The following is a 25,946-nucleotide window of genomic DNA, read 5'->3' as shown; positions in this document are numbered from 1 at the left end:
TGTGCCACTCGGCCGGCCCTGATTCTCAATTCTTTTTTTTTTTTTTTTTTTTTTAAGCTGAGCCATCCTGCCACCTGTTGGCAGCTCAGCTCGGGCTGGACTCGAACTGCTGTTGCTCAGAGCTCAAACCTTTGCTGATTCTCAATTCTTAAACAAGGGTGATGAAGAAAAAAAACTGTAACACAGCATTGGCAGATATTTCTAAATGCAAGATAATATACCAGATTTGTGGCTAAGGTAGACAGATTTCACAATTAAATTCAGACACGTGTCACACCTCAATCTGAGCCTGCACACATTATGAAACAATCAACAGTAATTCAAGATTTTAAAAATTCATTGCAAGCAAAAGTTGATTCATACACTTGCCACATTATTTTCTCCTAAGAACCTATGTTGGGTTTTATCATGTCTTCCAGGATTTATTTCCTTATTTTAGCTACTGATGGGATTTATTCTTTTCCTAGTATTAAGCCACCTTTATATTACTGGCAATAAATTCTACTTGGTAATGGGAGAATATTCACAAAAGGCGCCTTTGCCTTCCATAATACCTGCTGGTAAGGCAGAGATGCTAACTTCCAGGAGATGGCAACTTACGAAAGAAGGCAATTTCATGACCAACAAAATGGCCTCAGTTGCCATACCTGCCCATGGGGGAATTTTCACTGAAACACTGAGACAGCCACAAAGAGAACTCTGGGTCAGTTTCCAAAAGCCATCCAGTGGCTCTAAGTATTCCTCAAACTGCCAGTAAAAGTCTATTCAAGAAAATTCTTTTCAAATTCAATGACTCTGTTGAAGGTCTTTGATCATAGTGAAAATAAACAAATTACAATTAATATCACAGTACACCTGTACAGTGCAGACTTCATGCTTCCTTCACACACACTTTCTCAAAAACTCTAAAGCAACAAGGCCCTCTTTCTGGCTCTTTTCTTAAACAAAGAGAAATTATAGGTTCAGTGACTTTTTATATCAACTTTCTATATTGAAAATATTGAAACTTAAAGATGAAAAAGTAATATAATGAACACCAGTATACCCTCACACAGACTTAACATTTTACCACAGTTGGTTACCACATTTCTCTTTCTTGCTAATATTGCTCTCTCCCTCTCCCTCTCCCTCTCCCTCTCCCTCTCCCTCTCTCTATGGTGAGTGCTGAATCAAGTTGTGATTATTACTATTATTTTTAAGTACTCGCCCAGCTGTATATGACTTAGTAAGCAGTGGGCTTCTGGTTCTAGAATGAAGGATCCTACCTTAATAGAGGGCTGGGCCACAAGGTATAGAAACAATAATACCACATATAAGTAAATTATATTTTTGTTTATATACTGTCCCATTAGAGATAATTTGAACAGACTATTGTATAATTCATAACAGACATTTTTAGTCATTTTAAAATAGAAATTGTGTGAATTCTCAGTTTCTATGAGAAATCCAATTTAAATTACTTTATTTTGACCTTCAAAATAGTAGTTACCTGGTAAAAGCTGTATCTTCCTGGGTTACAGTCTAGCTCCCTCCATTTACTATGTAATCTTGGTAAATCTCTCAGCTTCTCTAAGTCTTTCAGTGTCTTCATCTGTAAAATGATAATATACTCCAGCTCTCTAAAAGTCCAACGTTCATTCCTGCCTCAGAAACTCTACACCTTCTCCTCCTTCTGTCTAAAACACTCTCCTTCCCCTTAAAAACTCCTATTCTCCCTTCAGGTCTTGTCTCAGAGAGGACTTCTCTATCCCCCCAGTCATATTATCTCATACCACAGGAAACCTTCCCTTCAGAGCCTTTATCACAATGAGCAGTTGAGTATTTATTGCTCTTACCTTTCTGGGTGTGTCTGGTTCATTGTTATTATCTCTAGACCCTATCACCCTGCATTTAGAAAGGGTAGGCATATAAAAAAATTGTTGATTGAATACTAATACTATCTAACTCAAGGAGCTGTGGCAAACATTACTGAAATAATACATGTAAAAGCATGCCTATATCTAAGCACTAGTTAACAAAACAGCAGTTTCCTCTAATTTGACTAGAAACTATTTATAAGTGTGTTTTTTTCCCCCCGCAAGAAATAACATTACTTTGAATGGAAGGTCTAGGTGACACAGTGAGTCAGAAGCAAGGCAGACAGACTGAAGTATTAGAGGGCAGGACAGACTGGCCTGCCACAGTGCCAGCCAGGTGATTCATAAGAATGAGACATCTGCAGGAAGAATGATATCCTGATTCTCAGGTCACCTCTGCCTTTGCTAGGAAGCTTCAGATAAATTCTGTGCCTGACAGAAACTAATCCTGAAGCAGAAGTGGGTACACTTGGCTGGAAAGAGTAGTGTAAGGAAGTGTATACTACAGAAGTAAAACTCTTTTTATTTGTATACAACATAAGTGAGTAGAAAAACCCATGGGATCTACATAAAACTTATTAGAACAAGTACCAATATAGTAATAGCAATATGCAAAAATCAAATGTGTTTCTACATAGTAGCAACAAACAACCAGAAATTACAATTTAAAAAAATCAATGCCATTTATAATAGCATCAAAAGGGCCTGCTGAGTGGCGCGTTGGTTAAGCGCTGGCTTGGGATGCCAGAGGGCCCCGGTTCGGATCCCACATATGAGGGCCAGTGACACTGCCCTCTACAGCTAAGATGCTGAACAACAGCTCAACCTGGAGCTGGGCTGCTGTGAGTCGCTGGCGATGGCACCAGCGACGGCGTAGGCTGCAGCCCCTGCTGCAGTGGGTTGCCATGGGCTACTGTGTGTAGCCAGCAGCCAGCGTGAGCGGCCAGCAGCCGCAGTGAGCGGCCGTCCAGAAGCCGGCGACTGATCTGGCTCGCCCGGGGAAGAGCACAATGACGGTGCCAACTTGGGCCAGTGAAGCGACGTCCTCCACAACTAGACTGAAGAACAAAAGGACAGCAACTTGTCTGTTCCCCTTCCCCCAATTCCCCAGCGCTGTTCCCTCCCATCCCCCAAATCCCCAATAAAAAAATCTTTAAAAAAAAAATAGCATCAAAAAATAAGAAAAACTTAGGGATAGATCTCATAAAAGATGTGTGAGACCCAAGAAAAAATACCAGACAAACCCAAAATGAGTATGTTCTACAAAATACCTAATACTCTTCAAAACTGTCAAGTTTGTGGAAAAAGGGAAAGAATGAGAAATGGAGAGATCAGAAGACTTGATGACTAAATGCAATATCCTGAATGAAAAGATGAAGGACATGAGTGGAATAGTTGATAAAACCTGAATAAAGCTGACAGTTTAGTTCATAATAATGTACCAGTGTTAGTTTTAGTTTTGACAAATGTACCATGCTAATTAAGATGTCAGCATTAGGGTATACTGGTTAAGAAGTATAAGGGAACTCTTTGTATTATCTTTGCAACTTTTCTATATCTCTACAAAAACAATAATTTATTAAAAAAATCTCACAATAGCATAAAAAAATACCTAGAGATAAATCTGATAAAGATGTGAAAGACATGTAGACTATAAAACTGCTCAAAACTGCAAAACATTGCTAAGAAAAATTGAAAAGGCCTAAATAATAGGGATATATATAATGTTCATGTATTGGAAGATTCAACATTGTTGAAATGACAATTCTCCACAAATTGGTCTAAGGATTCAATGTAATCCCAATTAAAATCCAGCAGTCTTTCCCCACACTTTTTGGTAAGAAATTAACAAGCTGATTCTAAAAGTCGTACAGAAGTCCAAAGCAACTAGAATAGCCAAACCACTTTGAAAAAAGTACAAAGTTGAAGATTTATACTGACTTCAAAACTTATTATAAAGCTACAATAATCTAGAAAGTGTGGTACTGGTGTGAACAGAGACAAGTAGACAAATAGGTCAACAGCACAGAATACAGAGACCAGAAAGAAATCCAAACATATATGGTCAGTTGATTTTGACAAAGATGTAAAGTCAGCTAGTGACGAAAGGACAGTCTTTTCAACAAATGATGTCAGAACAGCTTGATAATTATCTGCAAAAAAATGGACTCTAATTCATTCATTATGCCACATGTCCATTCATTATGCCACATGCAAAAATAACTCCAAATGGATCATAGGCCTACCTGTAAAACTTGATACTGTAAAATGTATGAAAGAAAACAGAGCAGAAAATATTTGTGATATTGGGTGAGGCAAAGATTTCTTAGATACAGCATCAAAATCATAATTCATTTTTTAAAAGGATAAACTGGACTTCATCAAAATTAAGAATATATACCCTTCTAAAGACACTCTCGAACAAAATTGGAGGTCTCACACTTCCTGATTTCAAAGCTTACTACAAAATCAAAACTACAGTAATCCAAAATCAACATTATAGTAATCAAAACAGTGTGATGCTGGCATAAAGACAGACATACAGAACAATGGAACAGAACAGAGAGCCCAGAAATAAATCCTTGATTTTTGACAAGGGTGCCAAGACCATTCAATGGGGAAAGAGTCTCATCAACAAGTGATGTTAGGAAAGCTGGATGTCCACATGCAAAAGAATAAAACTGAATCATTACTTTGAACCATATAAAAAAAATAACTCAAAATGGATAAAGACCTAAACTATATATATTATACCTAACCTATAATACTCTAAGAAGAAAACAGAAGAAAAGTTTTATGACATTGGATTTGCAGTGATTTCTTGGATATGACATAAAAAGCCCATGTAACAAATATAAAAACAGATAAATTGGACATCAAAATTTAAAACTTCTGTGCAAAGGACAGAAATCAACAGAGTGAAAAAACAACCTATGGAATGGGAGAAAATATTTGCAAATCGTATATCGTATTCTGGTCAATATGCAGAATATATAAAGAACTCCTACAACTAAGCAACAATAAAAATAACCTGATTTAAAAATGGGCAAAGGACTCAAACAGATACTCATATTTTTCCAAAGAAGATATACAAATGGCCAAGAAGCACATGAAAAGATGCTCAACATTACTAATCACTAGGGAAATACAATCAAAACCACGATGAGGTAGCACTTCACACCCTTTAGAACGGCTACTATCACCTAAACAGAAAATAACAAGTGTTGGTGAGGGTGTGATGAAATTAGGATCCTTGTGCACTTGCTGGAGGGAATGTAAAATTGGTACAGCTGCTATGAAAAACAGTACGGTGGTTCCACAAAAATTACAAAAGAGAATTACTATATGATCCATCAATTCTATTTCTGTATATATATCCACAAAAATTGAAAGCAGGGACTTGAAGAGATATGTGTATATACCCATGTTCACAGCAGCATTATTCACACTAGCCAAGAGGTGGAAGCAACCAAAGCATCCACAGACAGATGGATAAACAAAATGTGGTATATACAATGGAATATTATTCAGCCTTAAAAAGGAAATTCTGACACATGCTACAACATGAATGAACCTTGAAGACATTATGCCAAGAGAAATAAGCCAATCACAAAAAAACAAATACTGTACGATTCCACTTATATGCGGTATCTAGAGTAGCTAATTTATAGAAAGAGAAAGTAGAATGGTGGTTGCCAAGGGATGGGGAGGGCACAATAGAAAGTTATTGTTCAATGAGTACAGCATTTCAGTTTTGTAAGATGAATTTCTGGAGACTGGTTGTATTACAGTGTGAATATACTTAATGCTACTGAACTATATATTTAAAATGGTAAAGGTGATAAATTTTATGTACTGTATATTTTACAACTGAAGAAACTCTTAGAGTGGAAGGGGAGAAAATATTTGCAAATTACACATTTGAAAAAGAATTTTCATTCATAATATATAAAGAGCTCTCAAAACCCAGTAAGAAATTACTACAAGGAACTATTATACCCGCTAATAATTTAACAGATATGTTACATTAAATACACTGACCATATCAAATGTTGGCAAGAATGTAGAACAACTAGACTGCTCCGACACTGTTAGTAGATATGTAAAATAGTACAGATACTTTGGAAAAGTCTGGCAATTTCTTAAGAAGTTAAACATGCACCTAGTATATGACCCATGTATTTCACACCTAGGTATTTGCCCAGGATAAATGAAAGCATATGTACAAAGAGTTGTATCTGAATGTTCATAGCAGCTTTATTTGCAATAGCCTGAAACTGCAAACAAAACCCAAATATCTGTCGACAGGTGAATAGTTAAACAAATTCTGGTATATGACCATGGCCATACAATGGAATGCCACGCAACAAACATAAATGAGTAACACAGGCAATAATCTCAAGACAACCATGCTGAGTCAAAAAAAGAGAAAACAACATATACACATGAGAACACATAATATTTGATTCCACTTACATAAAATCCTAGAAAATGCAAACTAATCTAGTAACAGAAGTGGTCCCCTGGGGACTGATGGAGGGAGAGAGCCACAAAGGAGCACAAGGAAAATTTGGGGGATGACAGATGTTGATATCTTGATTGTGGTGACGGTTTCATGGGTGTATACATATGTCAAAACATTCAAGTGTATAATTTACACTTGTACATTTTATTATATGTCAATAATACCTCAATAAACCTCTTTTAAAAAAACAAAGTCTGCCTAACAGGCATCCCTCTCCAGAACACAGGGTGCTTAGGGTCCCTCCAGTTCAAAATCTGCAATCCTACTGGCACAGAGGGGTCACTGAAAGTACTGTCTGTTGTGCTGTCTCTACAGAGAGTGGAGGATGTGGTTAAATCATCAATAAGGATTTCATAATTTCACTTTTAAAAAGTGAAGAATTACATAGAAGGTAATAAATACTTAGAGAGATTATATAATATCTGAGCTATATCTTTCATTAGTAAACAACTAATTTTGTAGATCTCTCTGGTGGATCAAAAGGCATCTAACTAGGGCCATTTATTCTCATTAAAAGAAAACTTGATTACTAGCAATGATGTCAGATTTATCTGAAAAGTTGATCTTTTTAAAGGATAACATAAATATTTAAGGTTAATTTAACATCAAGAGTTAATTTTTCTTCCCAATGACTGTAAGCTTGAGAGCATAATTTCAGATCTTATGGTCCAAATTGAGAGTAGGGACTGCTGTCTTCTCTGTAATGTCCAATTAAATATATAAATAATAGAAAGATTTGAAATGAGAGCCCACATAATAAACATCATGTTCTCTGTCAATGATAGGTGGGAGGATCAAGAGTTTGAGCTCTGAGCAACAGCGGTTCAATTCCCGGCCCGAGCTGAGCTGCTGCTGAGCTGTCAAAAGGTGGCAGGATGGCTCAGTTTAAAAAAAAAAATAATAATAATAGGTGGGAGGAAAGATCCAGAAAGCAGAGTAGAAATGCTTATAAGTCCATACTTATACTAAAAACCTTTTATTGTTCTCTTCATCCTATCTGGTTATGAATCTCAGCAGACAGAAATGTGGGGTATGACATGTAAGATTTTGAAATGTTTTGCTGATAGCCATTTCTGTCTAGCACAGGGCTTTACCAATAAATCCCCAAAACGTTTGTTGAATTGAACAGAAAAAAAGTAAATACAGCAGGTCCTCGAAAAACATCGTTTTGTTCAATGTTTCGTTATAACATTGATGAGATACCTTAGGAATTTAACTCTTGTTTATATCAACTAGCATATGGTAAAATTATATTTATATAATTATATTAAAATTATATGTCCTTTCCCTTAAAGTCACTGAACCTATCAACGACATTAAGTGAAGACTTACTGTAGGTCTGTGAAGGCATTTGGTCAGGAGATCTGGATTCTAAATCTGGCTTGACTAGACATTAAGCAGTATGAGACACTGGTTAAGCCACTTTATTTACATTTCCTCATCAGTAAAATGAAAAGTTAGTGTACACACACACAGACACACACACACACACACAAATTCAAATTGTCAGGTTAAGTGCAAAGAATAGGAAATTTGCAGGATGGGAGAGTTCTATATTCAGACCAATTTATCAATAATTTAATGCAACAGTCTCTGTCTCCCACTAACTGTCAGATGCTTGAGATTCCCAGATTAATGAGTAGTTTGGTCTCTCCACTTAAAAGGAATCAAAACAAAAGAACTAAAAATAAAGAAAAGAGTTCTTGCTTTTGAAGACTTGACATTGCAACTGGTGAGACCAGTAAGACACAACGAACCAGAACTACAAAATACAATGAGTTTGGTACTATGAGAAAAGAAAGTTCCAGTGTAATGGGAAGCAATCAAGAGGAAAGCCAGTGAAGGCTAGCTAGCTTAAGTTAGAGAAACCTGTCATGTATACAGAAAACCATGAGGATTTCACAGAAAATGCCCCACTGGGAAAAGTGAAATCCAAGAGACTGATTTTAAGTGACTCTAACCTAAGTTTCTCAACACTCTCAATAATTATAATCAGTAACTACAACTATTTACACCTGAAAGATAATCTAAGCCAATCTTAATAGAATCTTATAAATTACAGACACACAGAAAACTCTGAGATTATTTTGACAGGACTACAAATGGTATTTTTGCATGATTCTAAAACTAACATAAATCCATTTTTTTTCCTAAAGTACATTTCAATTTTATTTACTGATTTTAGTATTTGCTTTGGTAGAAAACATGGCTAGTTATGATTTACTACCTATATGCTTGCCTAATATATTTTAATGAAAAAAATTTTTAAATACTTCACACAAAATGGAAAGTACTATTGTAAGTATATAAAGATTAAATATTAATATTTTTAGCAAGGTCACTAGTACCTTTTTGATTTGTTCTCCACTTAAGGCAGAACACTTTTTTAAAAACAAAAGAAAAAGGTGTGTGTGTGTGTGTGTGTGTGTGGTGTGTGTGGGTATGGGTGTGGTATGTGTATGTGTGTGTGGTGTGTGTGGTATGTGTGTGGGGGTGGGGGTGGGTGTGTGTGGTGTGTGTGGATGTGTGTGGTGTGTGGGTGGGTGTGGGTGTGTGGTGTGTGTGTGTGTGTGTGTGTGTGTGTGTGTGTAGGAGGGGTGGGGATGGGACAGTTCCTTCCAGGCTTCCTAATGAGATACTTACAGTGCTGATCACAATCAACTCTGGCAAACACTACTTGATTTTCATTTGGATATTCTTCCTTAATGACATTGGAAGCTTCCTCAAAAATTGGATGCAACATCTGGCTGAAACGACACCTATGCACAGAGAAGGTTACCAATTAAAACTGAAAAGCAAAATAAAATCTCATTTCAGTTATTATCCATTGATATTTATCATATGTACAATAAACAGCTTTTGAGATAATCACATAGTTAATTTAGTCATAAATTCTGGTATCATTCACTGGAGATGAAGACAATTTTGAATTCAAAAACTGTACAAATAATTAAAAGACTTTTTTCTGTCACCTTAGGAAAATGGCCAATATTACAGAGCATACAGCTGAGGATCTCTCACAAAGGCCATAAAACAAGTGTGAAATAAGCCCTATAAGATGTATCTACTTGGACTTGCAACTACTGAGACTTGGGCATTTGTAAAAGAAATGAGCTTTCCGAAATAATGAACATTATTTTTAGACTACTGCACAAAATCTTGAAAATGGCAAGTTTACTACAAATACTGAACTGATTCCCCTGACTAGTTTAATCAAATCTTACAGGCAAGTTAGCATACTGAATAAATAAGATGTATGAAAAGGATATATAGCATCTAATGAACTGCTTCCCCTCAAAATTTACCCCTGGTTACAATGGGCTTTTGTATCTATAAACGAATATACTCAGTCCAAGAGCAAAACTCTTAAATTCTTAAGCAAAACTTCTGTCCATGTTTCCTTTGTCATTTTTGTTTGTTTTATTTTTATTTTTAAAAAGGGGCACAAACCCCACAATATTCCAGAACCTTCACACCTCTAATTCTGATTGTCCCTTAATCAGGCCAACCATTTCACAAATATATGCTGTGGGTCATTAAAGGGACTTGATCAGAAAGAAAAGAAGACTCAATCAGCACACAAACAGCTGGGTGAGGATGGTCATTCTCACATGAAAAAGGTATTGAGAACCTGTTAACAAAAAAAACACCAAACTATAATTGCTACCATTGCTTCCAGAGCCCTTTTCCACCACGAAATTTAAATGAAGCGCGTGAACTCTTTAAACAGTATGTGATTAGGTCATACATATTAACTATAATTCAACAGAAATATTATAAAGTCTGTGAAAGGATGCAAACTTTATACTTCCTCCCTGTTTCTGTGTGAATGTATCTCTTCTGGCCCACTCACCTGACTTCCTAAGGAGATGTCCTAGAATATATCAAGGAGACACAATCTGTATCTTCAATCTCTTGCTTTCAAGTGGCTCTTTCCTCTTTTAGCATTCTTAAATCTCTCCCATCTGGGATAGGTGGGTGGGGTCTGTGGACATCAGGGACCGTGTCTTATTTGACTACATATTCTAATAAGCATTTCAATAGATGTCTTTAAATGAATAAACTGACAGAATGGAGGAACTAAAGACACTGGAACCACAGGATTGTGGGTTCTTACAGTTTGCTGAAAATAGGGTGCTGGAGGACAGGAGAGGAAGGGGTAGGGATTGATTAATGGGCTCTTGAAGAATTAGAATACGGCCTACTGAAGATCAGTGGACAGGCTCCTGGCTTAAGGGCAAGGTAAAGACATACATTAAGGGCTCCTTCTTTTTGGATTGTCCAGCTTACTGTCCAAGTAAGCATTTAATAAGCACTGATTCTTGTTTAAAACAGGATTGGTTTTAATACCAAAAGGTGGAAGGGGAAGATGAAATAAAAGTTTAATTGCAATATTACTGCACCTTCATACACATGTACCCTATACATATGGAAAATTACATTTATGAAAAATAACATAAAAGCAATAGATCTATTAAAAGGACCTTGACGGTCATCTGCATCCAATCTCCAATCTACTGCTTGAATCAACCCTTTACAAATCAACCAAATGGGTAAAAGTCTTTTCACAGGGGACAATCTGGGGACACTAACTAATATGACTGAAGAGAAATAATAAGCTTTGCAGTCAGACATACCTGAGTCTAAATCCCAGTTCCACACTTACTAGCCATATGACCTTTCTGAGCCTGAATTTCCTCAATCTAAAATGGAAATTACAATATCTACCTGCAGAGTAGTTCTGAGCATTAAAAATAATATATGTAAAGAGTTTGGCACATAACAGAATTATTAAGTACCTACTATGGTTTATTACCTTCCAAGGCATATCAATATTTTTAGGCAGTTCTGTTACAGAATTCTTCCTGAAACTCTGTCACATCCATATCTTCCAGAGGAAACAGAATCTAGCCTCTGAGGCCACACGCTGTAAGTCTATGTCCTACGGCCATTCACCTAAGTTCTTTCAGTTGAATAAAAGAGTACTAATTTATGAACAACTCAAGGTATTTTAGGGGTAATATGTTTTCCCAAATAACTGCAATTAGTCCACATTTCCAATTCAGTTTTTGCAACAAGGTCAGTGACACATTCTATTTCTCTTTCTTACAACGCACAAAATCCCTCTATCAAGAGAACTTTATCTAGTTTTAACTCTGCCACAATCTAGACAGGAAACCTTGGGGAAATACTTTATTCCTCTGGGTTTCAGTTTTATTCTTAAAGCTTTGACTAGATAACCTATGAAATTTTGTGTCTATTTTTACATCTGAATAATCCTAATTTACCTTGGAAAATGCTGCCTTTGTTATACGTTTCATAAATGGTATTGTCTCTGTATATCTTCAACATTTTACTGAAGTTCTTCAAATACCTATACATCACTCGTTCAGAAAATATTAACTGTATACTTCTCTGCCAATTATTACGCAAAGTGCTTGGGGATTAATGTTGAAAAAAGATAGATGTGATAGCTTTTCACAAAGCTAACAATGTAGTGTAGGGTGCCAACAATTAAACTATAACACACAAGTGTTATAGTTGGGTTAAGTACAGGGTGTTATGGAACGATACAAAAAGGGTTCATAATTTGACTTGAGAGGAGGAGTAGAGATATTGATCTAGGAAGGTGACCTGGAGAAAGACATCTAATCTAAGGCTTGAAAGATGATTAAAACTTAACTAGATAAATAAGTGAGAGAAGAGTGATTCATTCAGACAGGGAAAATACCATGGCTAAAGGCCCAGTGATGAAAAACTATAGAATATTACAGAAACTGAAAGACATTCAGTAGAACTAGAACAGAATGTGGAAATAGAGACAGGCAAGAGATAAGGCTGTAGAGGTAGGAAGGGACCAGGTATCAGGTAAGAGACTTACCTAAAGGTAACAGAAAACCATTTAAAGACCTTTTAAAATTAAATTTATTGGGGTGACAATGGTTAGTAAAGTTACATAGGCTTCAGGTGTACAATTCTGTAATACATCATCTATGTATCACATTGTGTGTTCACTACCCAGAGTCAGCTCTCCTTCCATCACCAATTTTAAGATGAGGTGTAAACTGATCCAATTTGCATTTTAGGAAAGACCCCTCTTCCCTTACTTTTGCACAGCACAGAATGGAGACTCATCAGACCAGAGGCACAGAAAATAAATTAGGAGACTGTTGCAGGAATCTAGGTAAACTGCAGGACTATGGCCCGAAATTGGGTTGTGGCAACCAGTAGGTGGTAAACCCAAAAGGGTCAAATAAGACACAGGAATAAAGATTATGTGAGTGTTTCAAGCGTCTCTCTAGCTGAAACGCTCTTCCTGTCCCCATCCCACATTCTTTAACGTCTATGAGTATTACATAGTATGCCCTTGTTCTAGATGCTGGGAATACTATGTAAGACATTACCTCTGCCCTCAGAGTTTGCTTGCTAAGACACAAACAAAGATAAAAGACAGAACAATGTAGTAAGAAGAAATAATACACAGGGAACTACATGAACGCAGAAGACAGAATGTGATGCAGACAGAAGACTGAGGAAAGGCTTCCTAGGAGTAGCGGTAGATGGTATATATTTTTAAATTTCTTATTTTTTTTTAATTAAAATTTATTGGGATGACAATGGTTAGTAAAATTACATAGGTTTCAAGTGTACAATTCTATAATACATCATCTATATATCCTATTGTGTGTTCACCATCCAGAGTCAGTTCTCCTTCCATCACCATAGTATAAAAATCTCAACATTATTTTTCCTTCTAAACTTGCCAAACACTGCCCTACCTCCTCAGTCAGGAAAAAATGTAAAATTACAATATGTACTCATGTGTGTGTGTGTGTGTGTGTGTGTGTGTGAGAGAGAGAGTGAGAGAGTGAGAGAGTGAGAGAGTGAGAGAGAGAGAGAGAGAGAGAGAGGGATTGATTTGAGTCTTTATGTTACCTGCTTTCACTTTAAGATGTGGAATAATGCAATCAGGTATATTTCTCGCTTAAAACACAAATGCTCAAATTATGCTCAAATTGTGAATGAACCTTATGATTCAGTGTATGAAACACTGTCTCACAAAAGAAAAAGGCTTCCCCACTCACCCCTTCCTAGCAAAGAAAAAGTCACTTTTACCAAGTTAAACCACAAAAATAAGATTATTACTTACCAATCAGCATAAAAATTTACTAAAGCAACATCAGCATTATCTGCAATTGAAAAACAAAACCAAACAACCTAAGTTATTTGTGTCTACATAATTTTGACATAATTAAAGATATGGTTTTCATCATGGTCTTTTTCCATTGTAAAGACCCATTAAAAATAAGCAATAACAATTAAGTTACCTCTTGCTCAAAAACCCATACATAGAGTTGTGGATGCCTTCTAATTTGTGGGAGTCCCTATTTCTTTACTCTATATCCTCCATCTTTATACCTTCATGGAATGAATATAAAACAAGAGGAATCAGACCCAGATAAGGCAAGTAAGCTACTAAATAGCTTACTGTCATAAAAAGTAAAGTGGGGTGATCTGGATTTTAATAATCCATTTATGACCTTCCATATTTATGAATAACTGAGAATTAGCTCTGCAAGTAAAATCCTATTTCACAGAAGAGACCTCTATAATGAAGCTCAGATGCCCCACTTAGTTACAGTAAGGAATCTATAACTAATAGTGTTGGGAAAAAATGTACTTTTTCTGGTTCCTATCCACTTAATAGTTATTCTATGCTGCAATAATAACTTAGTATCATTTGCAAAGGATGTGAAGACGTGAGAAAGATATGTTCCTTTCCCCTAAACGTAATACAGACAAACAGAAACTCCTCAAGTACTCACAAAAATAAAACACAAAGATATTCTAGAATTTGGAAGATTAAAGGAATGAGAATAATATGAGTTTCAATTCTCTTCTTACTTTTTTATGTCCAAAGCACTTTTTATCTACTTGCTTATTCACTCTAAAGCAGTGGTTCACAGTTGGTGGTCCCCAGACCAAGAAGCACCAACATCACATAGGAACTTACAGAAATGCAAATTCTGGGGTGGGTCTAGCAGTTCCAATCAGAAACTGGGGCTAAGCCTGCAGTACAGATATTAACAAATCCTTCAGGTGATTCTGGTATATGCTATAGTTTGTAGAACTATATTGCTTTAAAGAGATACCATAATATGGGAGTAGACTGCTAGCATTTAAAACAAGTTCCAAAACCACAAAACAATATATGATGCTCAATGAATAATCTCCTCTTACTTCTATTACTTTTGGTTTTTTAATGCTCAAATCAGTGGGTTGAAATGTAGTGCTTAAAATATAATTTATATTTATGCACACTGTACATTTTCTTAAATTTCCCAAGTTGTGATTTTCTATCAACTACGTCTTCCCCTTTCCTCTACAACTTTTAAGAACAAGACTTGTGTTCCCCAAAGTTAATTGTATCTACAAGGACACTGTGAACAAAGCATTCAGTAAAACCCTATTGAACTTAATTGGACCAATAACAATAAAAGAGATCAGAGTAGGTGATTTAGTTAACAGTTAAAAAAAAAAACAATTCTAGCTGTGGTCCTAAAGTCATTAATAGTCAGTGCTGCATAGTGACAACTGCTGGCCTCTAAGAAGGCTTTAGCAAAATACTTTATAAATTGTTAGGAATGGCATTTCCAGCAAGGCAAAGAAATAAAACAAGACTAAAAGTACACTTGTAAAGTAGACATATATTTTAAGAAATTATCCTAAAAATTAAAACCAAAAGTGCTGTTAATTCAGTGCTGTTAACCATGGAATTAATCAGAATGCCAGCTCCTCAATTGTTCTAAATGATTGAGATTTTGTTTTTGTATATAAACTAACTCTTTATAGAGAAGAAAGTATTTTAAAAATATCATAGTACTTACTTAAAATGTCATCTATATTTTCTGTATCAAGACTTGTTATGTCAGTTGTTACAGGAGTAAAAACCCAAGTTACCTGGAAATTTCAAAAAAGTGAAATTAATAAACGCTTCCACAAAAGGCAAATAATACAGAAAGTCTAAAAAGAAAATATGTTTATAAAGTTGGTTCCATTTGCTATTCACAAAATCATCCATCAATTGGTTTTAATCTTTATTATGGATTCAAACCCTTCACCAGATCAATGAAATTGGAGAAGTACAACTTCTCAAGCCTGGAAACTGGTCAAATAAGACTTCATATTCTTCCAAATATATAAAAGAGATTGTTTCTAAACAAGTAAATTGAGATTTCACTCACTGTTTTAATACTTTCAACTTCGTCTCTACTGCACCACAAGAAAAAATCTGCCAGGTGATTATCAGTTTTGAAGGAATATAAAAGCAAAGCTAAGTCAGCTGATTCTATCCCACCATGTTTGTAAAACAGAACAAAATAATGAAGAGAATTCAAGAAAGTCTTTTCAAATTGTGACCCTAAAAGCCCTTCTCGTGCCATCTTCATTTACTGGTGGTGACAATGTGTTAAGTGAAAGGCTGTTTAAAAGAGAATAAGAAAGTTTTGCTTGTCTACGCAAAGTTCAAGTTTATCAAAGAAAATCTCAGCTTGCCAACTGCAAAACAAAGATACAATTTTTAATCTGAACTAGCAACTGTTAATTTATTTTTTAAAGTAATATTTAGTGTATTTTATCTTTAGGTTCCATCTTTAATACACTATGTGTTTTTTTTTTATGTCTAGGCAATTTTTTGTTCAAACCAGAGTTTGTATATGGAAATTCATTTACTGAACCCCTGCTATTTATTCAGTGACCACTAATGTCAGGCTCTGGTCAATATATTAAAGCCTACTCCCTTGCCTACCCATTTCATGGTCACTTCAGTACTCACACCAGTTACAACCCAAAAAATTTATAATTCACCAACAATTCAATTTCAAATGGTATAAATAGGTACATTGATGCCAGAAGGTAAAAACGCCCAGCTAATTATTTTAAATATTTTTATAAATTTGTTTCTTAGAAAAAGCCTAAAAAAAAATCTTATTTTCAAGTTATCATAATTGTATAGCCAATAGCTAATAGTATTCTGCTAGCAACTAAAAAATTACACTCTCCGAAAAGATAATTTAAAATCCCTGATTATTTGACTTAATAACTAATTTCATTATTCTCAATACCTCAAAAATCAACTGTAAAGATCAGACTTCGCTAATTAGTCATTACTTACAATCCATATCTCAACAGGTCCTCCCCTCATCAGTGTATGACTAACCCTAGATAACTGTATGACCTGTACAAGATAAACTGAGGCATATTAAAAATTTTAAGAGCTTATTTTGAGCAAATATCAATTCAAATCAGGTAGCATCCAATCTAGCAGACAGAAAGGAGCCTCAAAGAGCTGTACAAAATGACTTTTATAGGGAGAAGAGAGTAGGAACAAGGCAGTTATACTAGGCAAACAAGATAGTTGGTTATTGAAGTTCTTTTCTTTTAGGGGATGGCAAGGATCTATCAGGCAGACTACCTAACTAGTGCTGACTGGCAATTCCTGATTGACTGGTTTAACATTCCATTTCTAGAAGAGCTGAAACTGTAATTCTTAGTTTGGTGATGTGAAGCTTGGCATAAGTGACTCCATTTTGGGCCTGTTGTCATCAAGGTTTATTGGTCATCAAGATTTTAGAGTGGATTGTGTATTGAAGAAAAATTCAAGAAGATGATGCAAAAATAGTATCATAAAGCAACAAAGTTGGTCATTATCAAAGTCGTCATTAGATAACTCAATAGTCATTTATAGAGTAGCTACTAGGTACTGAGGGCACAAACGTATTAGGCAAGGTATGCGCTACCTCAAGGAGCTCTCAAACTAGTGGTGGCATAATGAGGGGAGAAAAATGTGGAAAATAAAAATATAATAATGGTCTTCAGTTGTATAACCAGGAAGCCCGTTTTTGAATAGTTATTGCCTATCAAAATACGTTTACAGAGAACTATAATCTAAATTTAAGTGCTTTTTACATGCTAGGTAATGACAAAAATGAGGCAACCATCAATTTGGCTATATTAAATGGCTAACAATTACTTAAGAAATGCTGTGCTAATAAGCATGCAACTGATAAGACTCGTCAGCTAACGGCTATGTTTAAGAGGGCCTAAAGCAAGAAAACTGTCTCTGACCTAATAATCTCTCCTCCCCCATAGGGTGTAAAGAAGGTGTTTTATCATTAACATTTCTATTAATATGCAGTATGAAGGGAAGACAGGTTGTTTATTTGAATTGTTAGCAAGCTCCACTAGTCTGACAAATTGCTTCTTTTCATGTCAGCCCTGGGCAGAAACAAGATTCTCCTGGGGAAACGTCTTTATGTGTCAAATGCTATAGTGCTTCAGTAAAAGTAGCTCTAAACCAGGAAGAAGGTAATCATTCATTTAATTTTTTAATTTAGACTTAAAGTCAATTTTTAAATTTTTAAAAAGAAACAACAAAAACCTACACAGAAATTTTGAATAGAAGATCTTACTACTAGTCATGGAGAGAGACTACAGCCTCGAAGGATGGAATATTTAGACAATATATAAATATACAGACATAATTATGAACTATTTTACAAATTGGTCATTCTTTTCAGTTCATTAGCCCATTTTCTTGCCAAGAAAACTAACAGGCATCTCCAGTTATCTATAATTCATTAGATAATTCCTTCCACATGAATTTATTGTACCAAATTAAACATTCCAATCAGACCTATGTCTAGTAATATGATATATAAAAGGTACATCAGTGAAATAGTAAATATTGCATCCAAATTGATTTCAAAAAATAAACAAAGTGGGGCCGGCCGAGTGGTGCGTTGGTTAAGAGCTGGCTTGGGATGCCAGAGGGCCCCGGTTTGGATCCCACATATGTGGGCCGGTGACACTGCCCTCTACAGCTAAGATGCTGAACAACAACTCAACCTGGAGCTGGGCTGCCGTGAGTCGCCAGCGACGGTGTAGGCTGTAGCCCCTGCTGCAGTGAGTTGCCATGGGCTACCGTGTGTAGCCAGCAGCCAGCGTGAGCGGCCAGCAGCCACAGTGAGCGGCCGTCCAGAAGCCGGCGACTGATCTGCCTCGCCTGGGAAGAGCACAATGATGGTGCCAACTTGGGCCAGTGAAGCGACGTCCTCCACAACTAGACTGAAGAACAAAACGACAGCAACTTGTCTGTTCCCCTTCCCCCGAATCCCCAATAAAATCTTTAAAAATAAATTAATTAATTAAATAAACAAAGTGACAGGCTAGCTTTAAATAGGAGCTTCTTCAGCAAATAAAGATTATTTTCTTCCATTAGATGGTTAAGTATTGAGGTATCTTTGGGAACTGAAAACAATCCTGATATTTCCCCGGACCTTCCACGACCACCTGACGGGCTAGTGATGCCAGTACACTAGGTGGATTTCCATAGCATTTTTGAAGCCACATAGCAGCCAGTTGCTTTTCCCCAAAACACGTCCCACGATTTTTCTGCTTCCATCTCTGCGTACATGGTTTCTTCTCTCTGTGAAGTGAGTGTCCTCTTCTCCACTACTGCATCATCCAGCCTTCAAGCACTGATTCCCTCCTCTAGGAAGCTTTGTGTGGTTTTCCTGGTAGAAAATGCCTTCTCTTTCTGAAAAGCCTGGCCTACTCCATACAGATAGAAAAAGGTAAAACGTAGGCTTGACTCTACAAACAAGCATGTGAACTCATTTTAAACTTTGTACCATGTTTTTGGTCCTCAAATATGAACACAAGAAGAACTAAAACTCATATGTAAGAATTCTGTATGAACATGAAAATTACTGTGATTTTAGAAATACGTGGAATCTGCGATCTTATTGGAAATTTACATGTATGTTAATTTTTAAAAGTATACTGCCTTCTGTTTGAATATTTTTGGCATCAAAATTATTGGCATAAAATAGAAGCACCAAAAGAGAATGTTTCCTTCCCTGTTGCATTACCACTCTCAATTGGCATTACCTGCAGGGCATTCTGCAGTAATAGCTTAGTGTACGTTTGTGAAATCTTTCATTTACCTGCTTTTTTCTGTTGGAAGATTCTCAAAGCCCTTTACAAACTACATCTCTCCTGCAGCAAGAAATAAGTAATGTACCAGGCAACAGCTCCCTTCCATTTCTAATCCAGATTGACAAATCAGCCTCCCACCGGAAGTTCCAATGCCATTGGACCCAGGCTGCTTCTCGTCCCTGGGGCCACCTCTCGCCCTCTCAGTTTTGCATTAAGCTGGCAGGCAACAGAAGCATAGAGGTTTGCAGTTGGCTGGAAGGAGATGACAGATATGAAAGGTGCCCGGAGAAAAGAACCTGAGGTTGACAGGCACTGTAACAGTCTTGAAGCTGAGTATCAATCAAGGCACATCTCACTGTTAGTATTCCCAGAAGCATTATAATGAACTAAAAGTTCAAAGAGGGGGGAACTAGGGCTAAGTACAGAATAACACTGGGAAGCTACTTTAACCCTTACATTGCTCAGTGATATGGTCAACCTTCCTATAATATCAGTGCAACCCATTTAAAAGAAGTCAGAACCAATCTGCTTTTATAAAGAAACATTAGGACAATTACAACGTTCTTCCTTAAATAAATCAAAATATGGTGGGCACAGACATGTTTGGCAAAACAAATTCTATGCAAAAAAAATAATTCAAATATAGATAATATAATCCCTAAACTGAAATTCTGCTAGTAAAAACAACCATCGAAAATAAAAAGAAAAGATTGTTGCAATTCATACTTTTGCCTGCGTATTAGTTATTTGATCATGCATGGATTTCCATTAAAAATAAAGTCATCTGTGTTTTGTTCTTCACTGTGTTCTAAAAATGGGGTGAACTAATTTACCTGGAATAGACAATGTACTTCCCTGACTTCAGAGAATGATCTTGTTATAAAAAGCTTTTCAGAGCCAGGCATAAGCTTCTCAATGTGTGCAAAAGATTTTTCTCTTAAATTCACCCCACACTGTGCCTCTAAAATCCAAACTTCTAGCAATGGCACAAACAAAGCCATTGTACAAATAAGTACAAACGGTACTAACAAAGCACAGGAACTGGGAGAAAATTCAAGATGAGAACTGTTTACTTCTATGTCTATATACACTCTGGAATCTGGGAGTGGTGGGTAGAGAATACATGTTTGTGACATTGCTCCTTTCGTTATGGCTTCCCAATTAGTACCTTGTACTGGATCTTATAAGTAGCAGTCCAGCACAAATACATGCAAATGGATGCCAGGAAAAAAACACGACTGTTCTCTTTGTGCTACACTGTAAGGCTTGCCCAGGATGCATAATGAAAGAAAGTCCCTTTAAAAGAGTCTACATACATGTTGGCACATACATTCTTTTGTTAGGTCACTCATTCATTCCACAAATATTTCACTGAGTCATCCTAAGACATGCTAGGCACTGTGGACAGGGGTGTGAATAACATTATATACAGATGTTTGTAGTACATCCAGCAAGATCATCAAACTTAACAATTTCACTTTCTCATTAAAACAGAGAGAAGATTCTCTCAAGCATTTTAAGAGTCATCCATAATTCCAGCAAAGTCATTCATTATCTAATCTTAAAAGAAGAAAAGTGCTGGGCACTGAACAATGAGAATTACATATGTGTCATATTTCCTTTTAGCCTAGGCTTTCAAGAAACTTTGAGTTAATATTAATGCAGAACAAATGCATTGACAGTTACTGAACAATCTTAAAAGTGGGACAACCAAATATTAATGCTTCTTGATAAGATGCAATAGGAAACAGAAAGCACCACTTGTGAAATATTCTTAACCTCCCCAAAACTGAACCTGACCTCAAGAACTAGTATATAGAAAACAGTGAATACAGAGGAACATGTAAAATGACACCATGACGACGCAAGCAGCCTTGTCAAAATACAGAAAATTGTATAGGAAAAGGGACCGCCTATCTTCGTTGTGCTCCCTCCAGAAGTGGACTGAGACAAGCAGTTGAATACAACCAGTTCATTTGGGAGAAAAAGCAAGCACCCACTGAGGAATGGGGAAGTAGGGTGGGGAAGAAAGCCAATATACCATATAATATAGTGAACTAAATACCAATGTTTCCACTTAAAATTTTTTTTTCAAGGTATATACCAAACAGACTGTGATATCTCCTAAATTATATACTTTAAATTCTTTAATTCTCTTATTACCAGAGTCTCCGGGTACATATGCATTTCTACATTGCAGAGTGTGAAGAAAATATCTCCTACATATGTCAAAGAATGTCTTTATTTCACTCCTAAATAAATGAACCTGACTATTTTTTTGGTGAGTCAACAGCCTTCAATAAAAAACTGTTTTTCAGTGAAACCTTTGGTTTCTTATTTTCCACATTCACTTACCGGTAGTCCAGAATGACTTTCAGGCTTTCTAGTTTCTTATTTCTGAATACTACGTTCTACGGCAAAAATATTTTGATCACTGAATCCAAAACTGATTCCATTATCATATGTGCCTAATGTATTGATACACTGCTTACTTTTAAAATTTGTGTAACCATTGGTTTGGTTACTTCTAAGCAAACCAATTCTAAATGTTAATCAGAAGCAGTCCTTGAAAGGTTATGCTTGCTCAGATGCCTATCCTAATTAAATGATCATTAAAAGAAGATTTAATGCTGCCCTGTATGCCACATACTGTTTTAGTTAACTCTATAAAGCAGATGGGTTTGTCTTTCCCTTACTTGGTCTAAGCTGCCCCCAGTGACAGTCTCCAAGCTTTCATATACATCAACAGTCGGTACCTCATGACCTCTATCACTACCATGTAGTATTTTAGCTTTCTGAGCACTTTTACCAGAAAAGTAATCAGGAAATGACCAAGGTTTTTTAAAAGGAAACCTGGATTTAGGAATCTATCTCCCTTGTGCACTTCCATCTCACTTTTCTTAGTTGCCATGAAATAGAAGAAAGAAGTAACAAGCATTGGCACAATTAGCAATTAATAATCTCATAAATGAAAGAAGGGACATCACTATAGACTCAATGGACAGTAAAGGATAATCAAAGAATACTATGATCTTCTCTATGCCCACAAATATGATAACTTAGAAGAAATGAACCAATTCCTTGAATGACACAATCTGCCAAAAGTCACACAAGAAGAAATAGACTATCTAAAGAGACCTGTATTTATTAAAGAAATTGAAACAATAATTAATAACCTTTCAAAACAGAAAGCACCAAGCCCAGATGGGTTCACTACTGAATTCTACCAAACATTTAAGGAAGAAATTACACTAATATCTCTACAACCTCATTCAGAAGACAGAAGTAGAGAAAATACTCCCTAACTCATTCTATGAAGCCAGTATTACCCTAATACCAAAACCAGACAAAGACATTACAAGAAAACTACAAACCAATATCTCTTTTGAACATAGATACAAAAATCCTCAAAGGTATTAGGAATTCATGTCCAACAATGAATAAAAAGAATTATACATCATGACCAAGAGGGCTTTATCCCGGGTATGAAAGGCCAGTTCAGCATTTGAGAATCATTTGATATAACCCATCACATCAACAGGCCAAAAATGAAAAATCATATAATCATATCAGTACATGTAGAAAAAGCACTTGGCAAAATCCAACACCTATTCATGATACTCTCAGTAAAGTAGGAATAGAGAGGAACTTCCACAACTTGTTAATGAACATTTACCAAAAAACCCACAGCTAACATCATACTTAATGGTGAGAAACTTGAAGCATTCCCACTAAGATCAGGTACAAGGCAATGATGTCTTCTCATACGATTTTCTTTCAAGATCATACTGGATATCCTAGCTAATGCAATAAGACATGATAAGGAAATAAAACATATACGGATGGAAGAAACAAATAGTCTTTGTTTGCAGATGACATGATAATAATCTACATAGAAAATCCAAAAGAACTGACAAAAAAATTCCCAGAATTAATAAACAATTATATAGCAAGGTTGCAAAAGGTAACTTTAATATACAAAAGTCAATTGCTTTTCTACATACCAACAATAAACAAGTAACATTTGAAATTCAAAACACAGTACCATTTCAATTGGCACCCCCCCAAAATGAAAATATCTAGTATAAATCTAACAAAATATGTACAAGATCTACATGAGGAGAACTACAAAATTCTGATGAATGAAATCAAAGCAAAACTAAATACATGGATAGTTATTCCATGTTTATGGACAGGAAAACTCAAAATTGTCAAGAGATCAGTTGTTCCCAACTTGATCTAGAGATTCAATGCAAACCCAATCAAAATTCCAGCAAGTTATTTTGTGGCTATTGAGAAACCGACTAAAGATTATATGGAAAGGCAAAAGACACAGAATAACCAACACAATATTGATGGCCAAAAACTGGAGACTGACACAACACGGTTTCAAAACTCACTATACAATTATGGTAATTAAGACCACTGTGGCACTGGCAAAGGAATACAAAATCAATGGAGAAAAAACAGAGAACCCAGAAATAGAACCAACTGATATTTACAAAGGAGCAAAGGCAATACAATGGAGAAAAGACAGCCTTTTCAACAACAGTGCTGTAACAACTGGACATCACGTGTAAAAAAAATGAATCTAGATACAGACCTACACATTTAATAAAAATTAACTCAAAATGGATCACAGACTTAAATGTAAAAATGCAAAACTATAAAACTCCTAGAAGATAACACAGGAGAAAATTTAGCTAACCTTGGGTTTGGTGATGACTTTTGAGATACAACACCAAAGGCATGGGATCCATGAAAAAATGAAATGATAAGCTGGACTTCATTAAAATTAAAATTTTCTGTTCTGCAAAAGACACTGTCAAGAGGATAAGATGACAAGCCACAGATGGGAAGAAAATATTCACAAAAGACATATCTGATCAATGACTGTTAACCCAAAATAAACAAAGAACTCTTAAAACTCCACAATAAGAAAACAAACAGCCTGTTTAAAAAATGGATCAAGGGCCGGCTGAGTGGCTCAGTTGGTTAAGAGCTCGCTCAAGAGTTTGAGCCCTGAGCAACAGTGGTTCGAGTCCCGGCCCGAGCTGAGCAGCCGCTGAGCTGCCAACAGGTGGCAGGATGGCTCAGCTTAAAAAAAAAAAATGGATCAAAGACCTTAACAGAAACCTCACCAAAGACATACAGATGGCAAACAAGCATATGAAAAGATGCTCCACATCAAATGTGATCAGGAAAATGCAAATTAAAATGAGATACCACTACACACCTCTTAAACGGCCAAACTCCGGAACACTGACAACACCCAATGCTGGCAGGGATGTGGAGCAACGGGAACTCTCATTCATTGCTGGTGGGAATCCAAATGACACAGCCACTTGGGAAGACAGTTTGGCTGTTTCTTACAAAACTGAACATACTCTTACTATACAGTCCAGCAATCACACTTCTTGGTCTCTATTCAAAGGAATTGAAAACTTATGGTCCTCACAAAAACCTACACATGAATGTTTATAGCAGCTTTATTCATAACTGCCAAAACTTGGAAGTAATCAAGATGTCCAATGGGCAAACATAAACTGTGGTATATCCATACAATGGAATATTATTTAGCACTAAGAAGAAATAAACTATCAAGCCATGAAAAGATAGAGAGGAAACTTAAATGCCTATTACTAAGTGAAAGAAGCCAATCTGAAAAGGCTACATACTGTCTGTTTCCAACTATACGACATTATACGAGGAACAAGGGGGGAAAGGCAAAACTATGGAGATAGTAAAAAGATCACTGGCCGGAGTTTAGAGGGGACAGATGGATGAATCAGTAGAGCATGGAGGATTTTTAGGCCAGTGAAACTACTCTGCATGATATTATAATAGTAAATACCTGTCATTATACATTTGTCCAAACCCATAGAATGTACATGGAGAGTGAATCCTAATGGAACTATGGACTCTGGATAATAATGATGTGTTAATGTAAGTTCAGCAACTGTAACAAATGTCCCCCTCTGGTAGGGGATGTTGCTAATGGGGGAGGCTGTGCACCTGTGGGAACAGGGAACCTATAGGAAATCTCTGTACTTTGCCGTCAATACTACTGTGAACCTAAAATTGCATTAAAGAACAAAGTGTATTTTTTTAAAGTATGATTTCTAACTTCACTACTAATACAAATGAAGTTATTTTCCTAAATACCTTTACATAACAAAAGTATTTATTTTATTTTTTTATTTTTATTAGTTTCAGGTGATAACAAATGTACTTAATTCACAAATTTTATTGTTTTCTAGTCTAAGGAATAACATTTGAGATGTACACACATGCACACGAATAGCTTGTTTCTTCCTCCCTACTGATCTATGTAAATGTACATTTGGAATCAAAAAGGACCATATAGGCTGTTTAGTGCGTTGAACAGGGTCCCCCAAAATTCATGTCAGCCAGAACTTTAGAATGTAACCTTATTTGGAAATAGGATTCTTGCAGATATGATCAGTTAATGATCTCAAAATGAAATCATCCTGGATTTAGGGTGGGTCCTAAATCCACTGACTGGTGCCCTTAAAAGCAGAGCAGAGGACATAGGGACATATAAA

At 36.1% G+C, this 25,946-nt stretch overlaps 1 protein-coding gene across 1 annotated transcript in view; it reads right to left on the bottom strand.

Moving 5' to 3' along the window:
• Positions 1 to 25,946, bottom strand: part of ERP44 (endoplasmic reticulum protein 44) — a 64,810-nt gene that overhangs the window by 24,768 nt on the left and 14,096 nt on the right. Inside the window, exons 2-4 of the mRNA XM_019649500.1 lie at positions 15,270 to 15,342; positions 13,532 to 13,571; positions 9,025 to 9,140 (exon numbers count right to left, since the gene is read on the bottom strand). Coding sequence (XP_019505045.1) covers positions 9,025 to 9,140; positions 13,532 to 13,571; positions 15,270 to 15,342 — 229 coding nt within the window. The remainder of the gene's footprint in view (positions 1 to 9,024; positions 9,141 to 13,531; positions 13,572 to 15,269; positions 15,343 to 25,946) is intronic.

The sequence above is a fragment of the Hipposideros armiger genome, unplaced genomic scaffold, assembly GCF_001890085.2.
Source record: "Hipposideros armiger isolate ML-2016 unplaced genomic scaffold, ASM189008v1 scaffold_133, whole genome shotgun sequence".
NCBI lineage: Eukaryota > Metazoa > Chordata > Mammalia > Chiroptera > Hipposideridae > Hipposideros > Hipposideros armiger.
The sequence above is the reverse complement of the archived record's forward strand: the minus strand, read 5'-3'. Positions and strand labels throughout refer to the sequence as shown.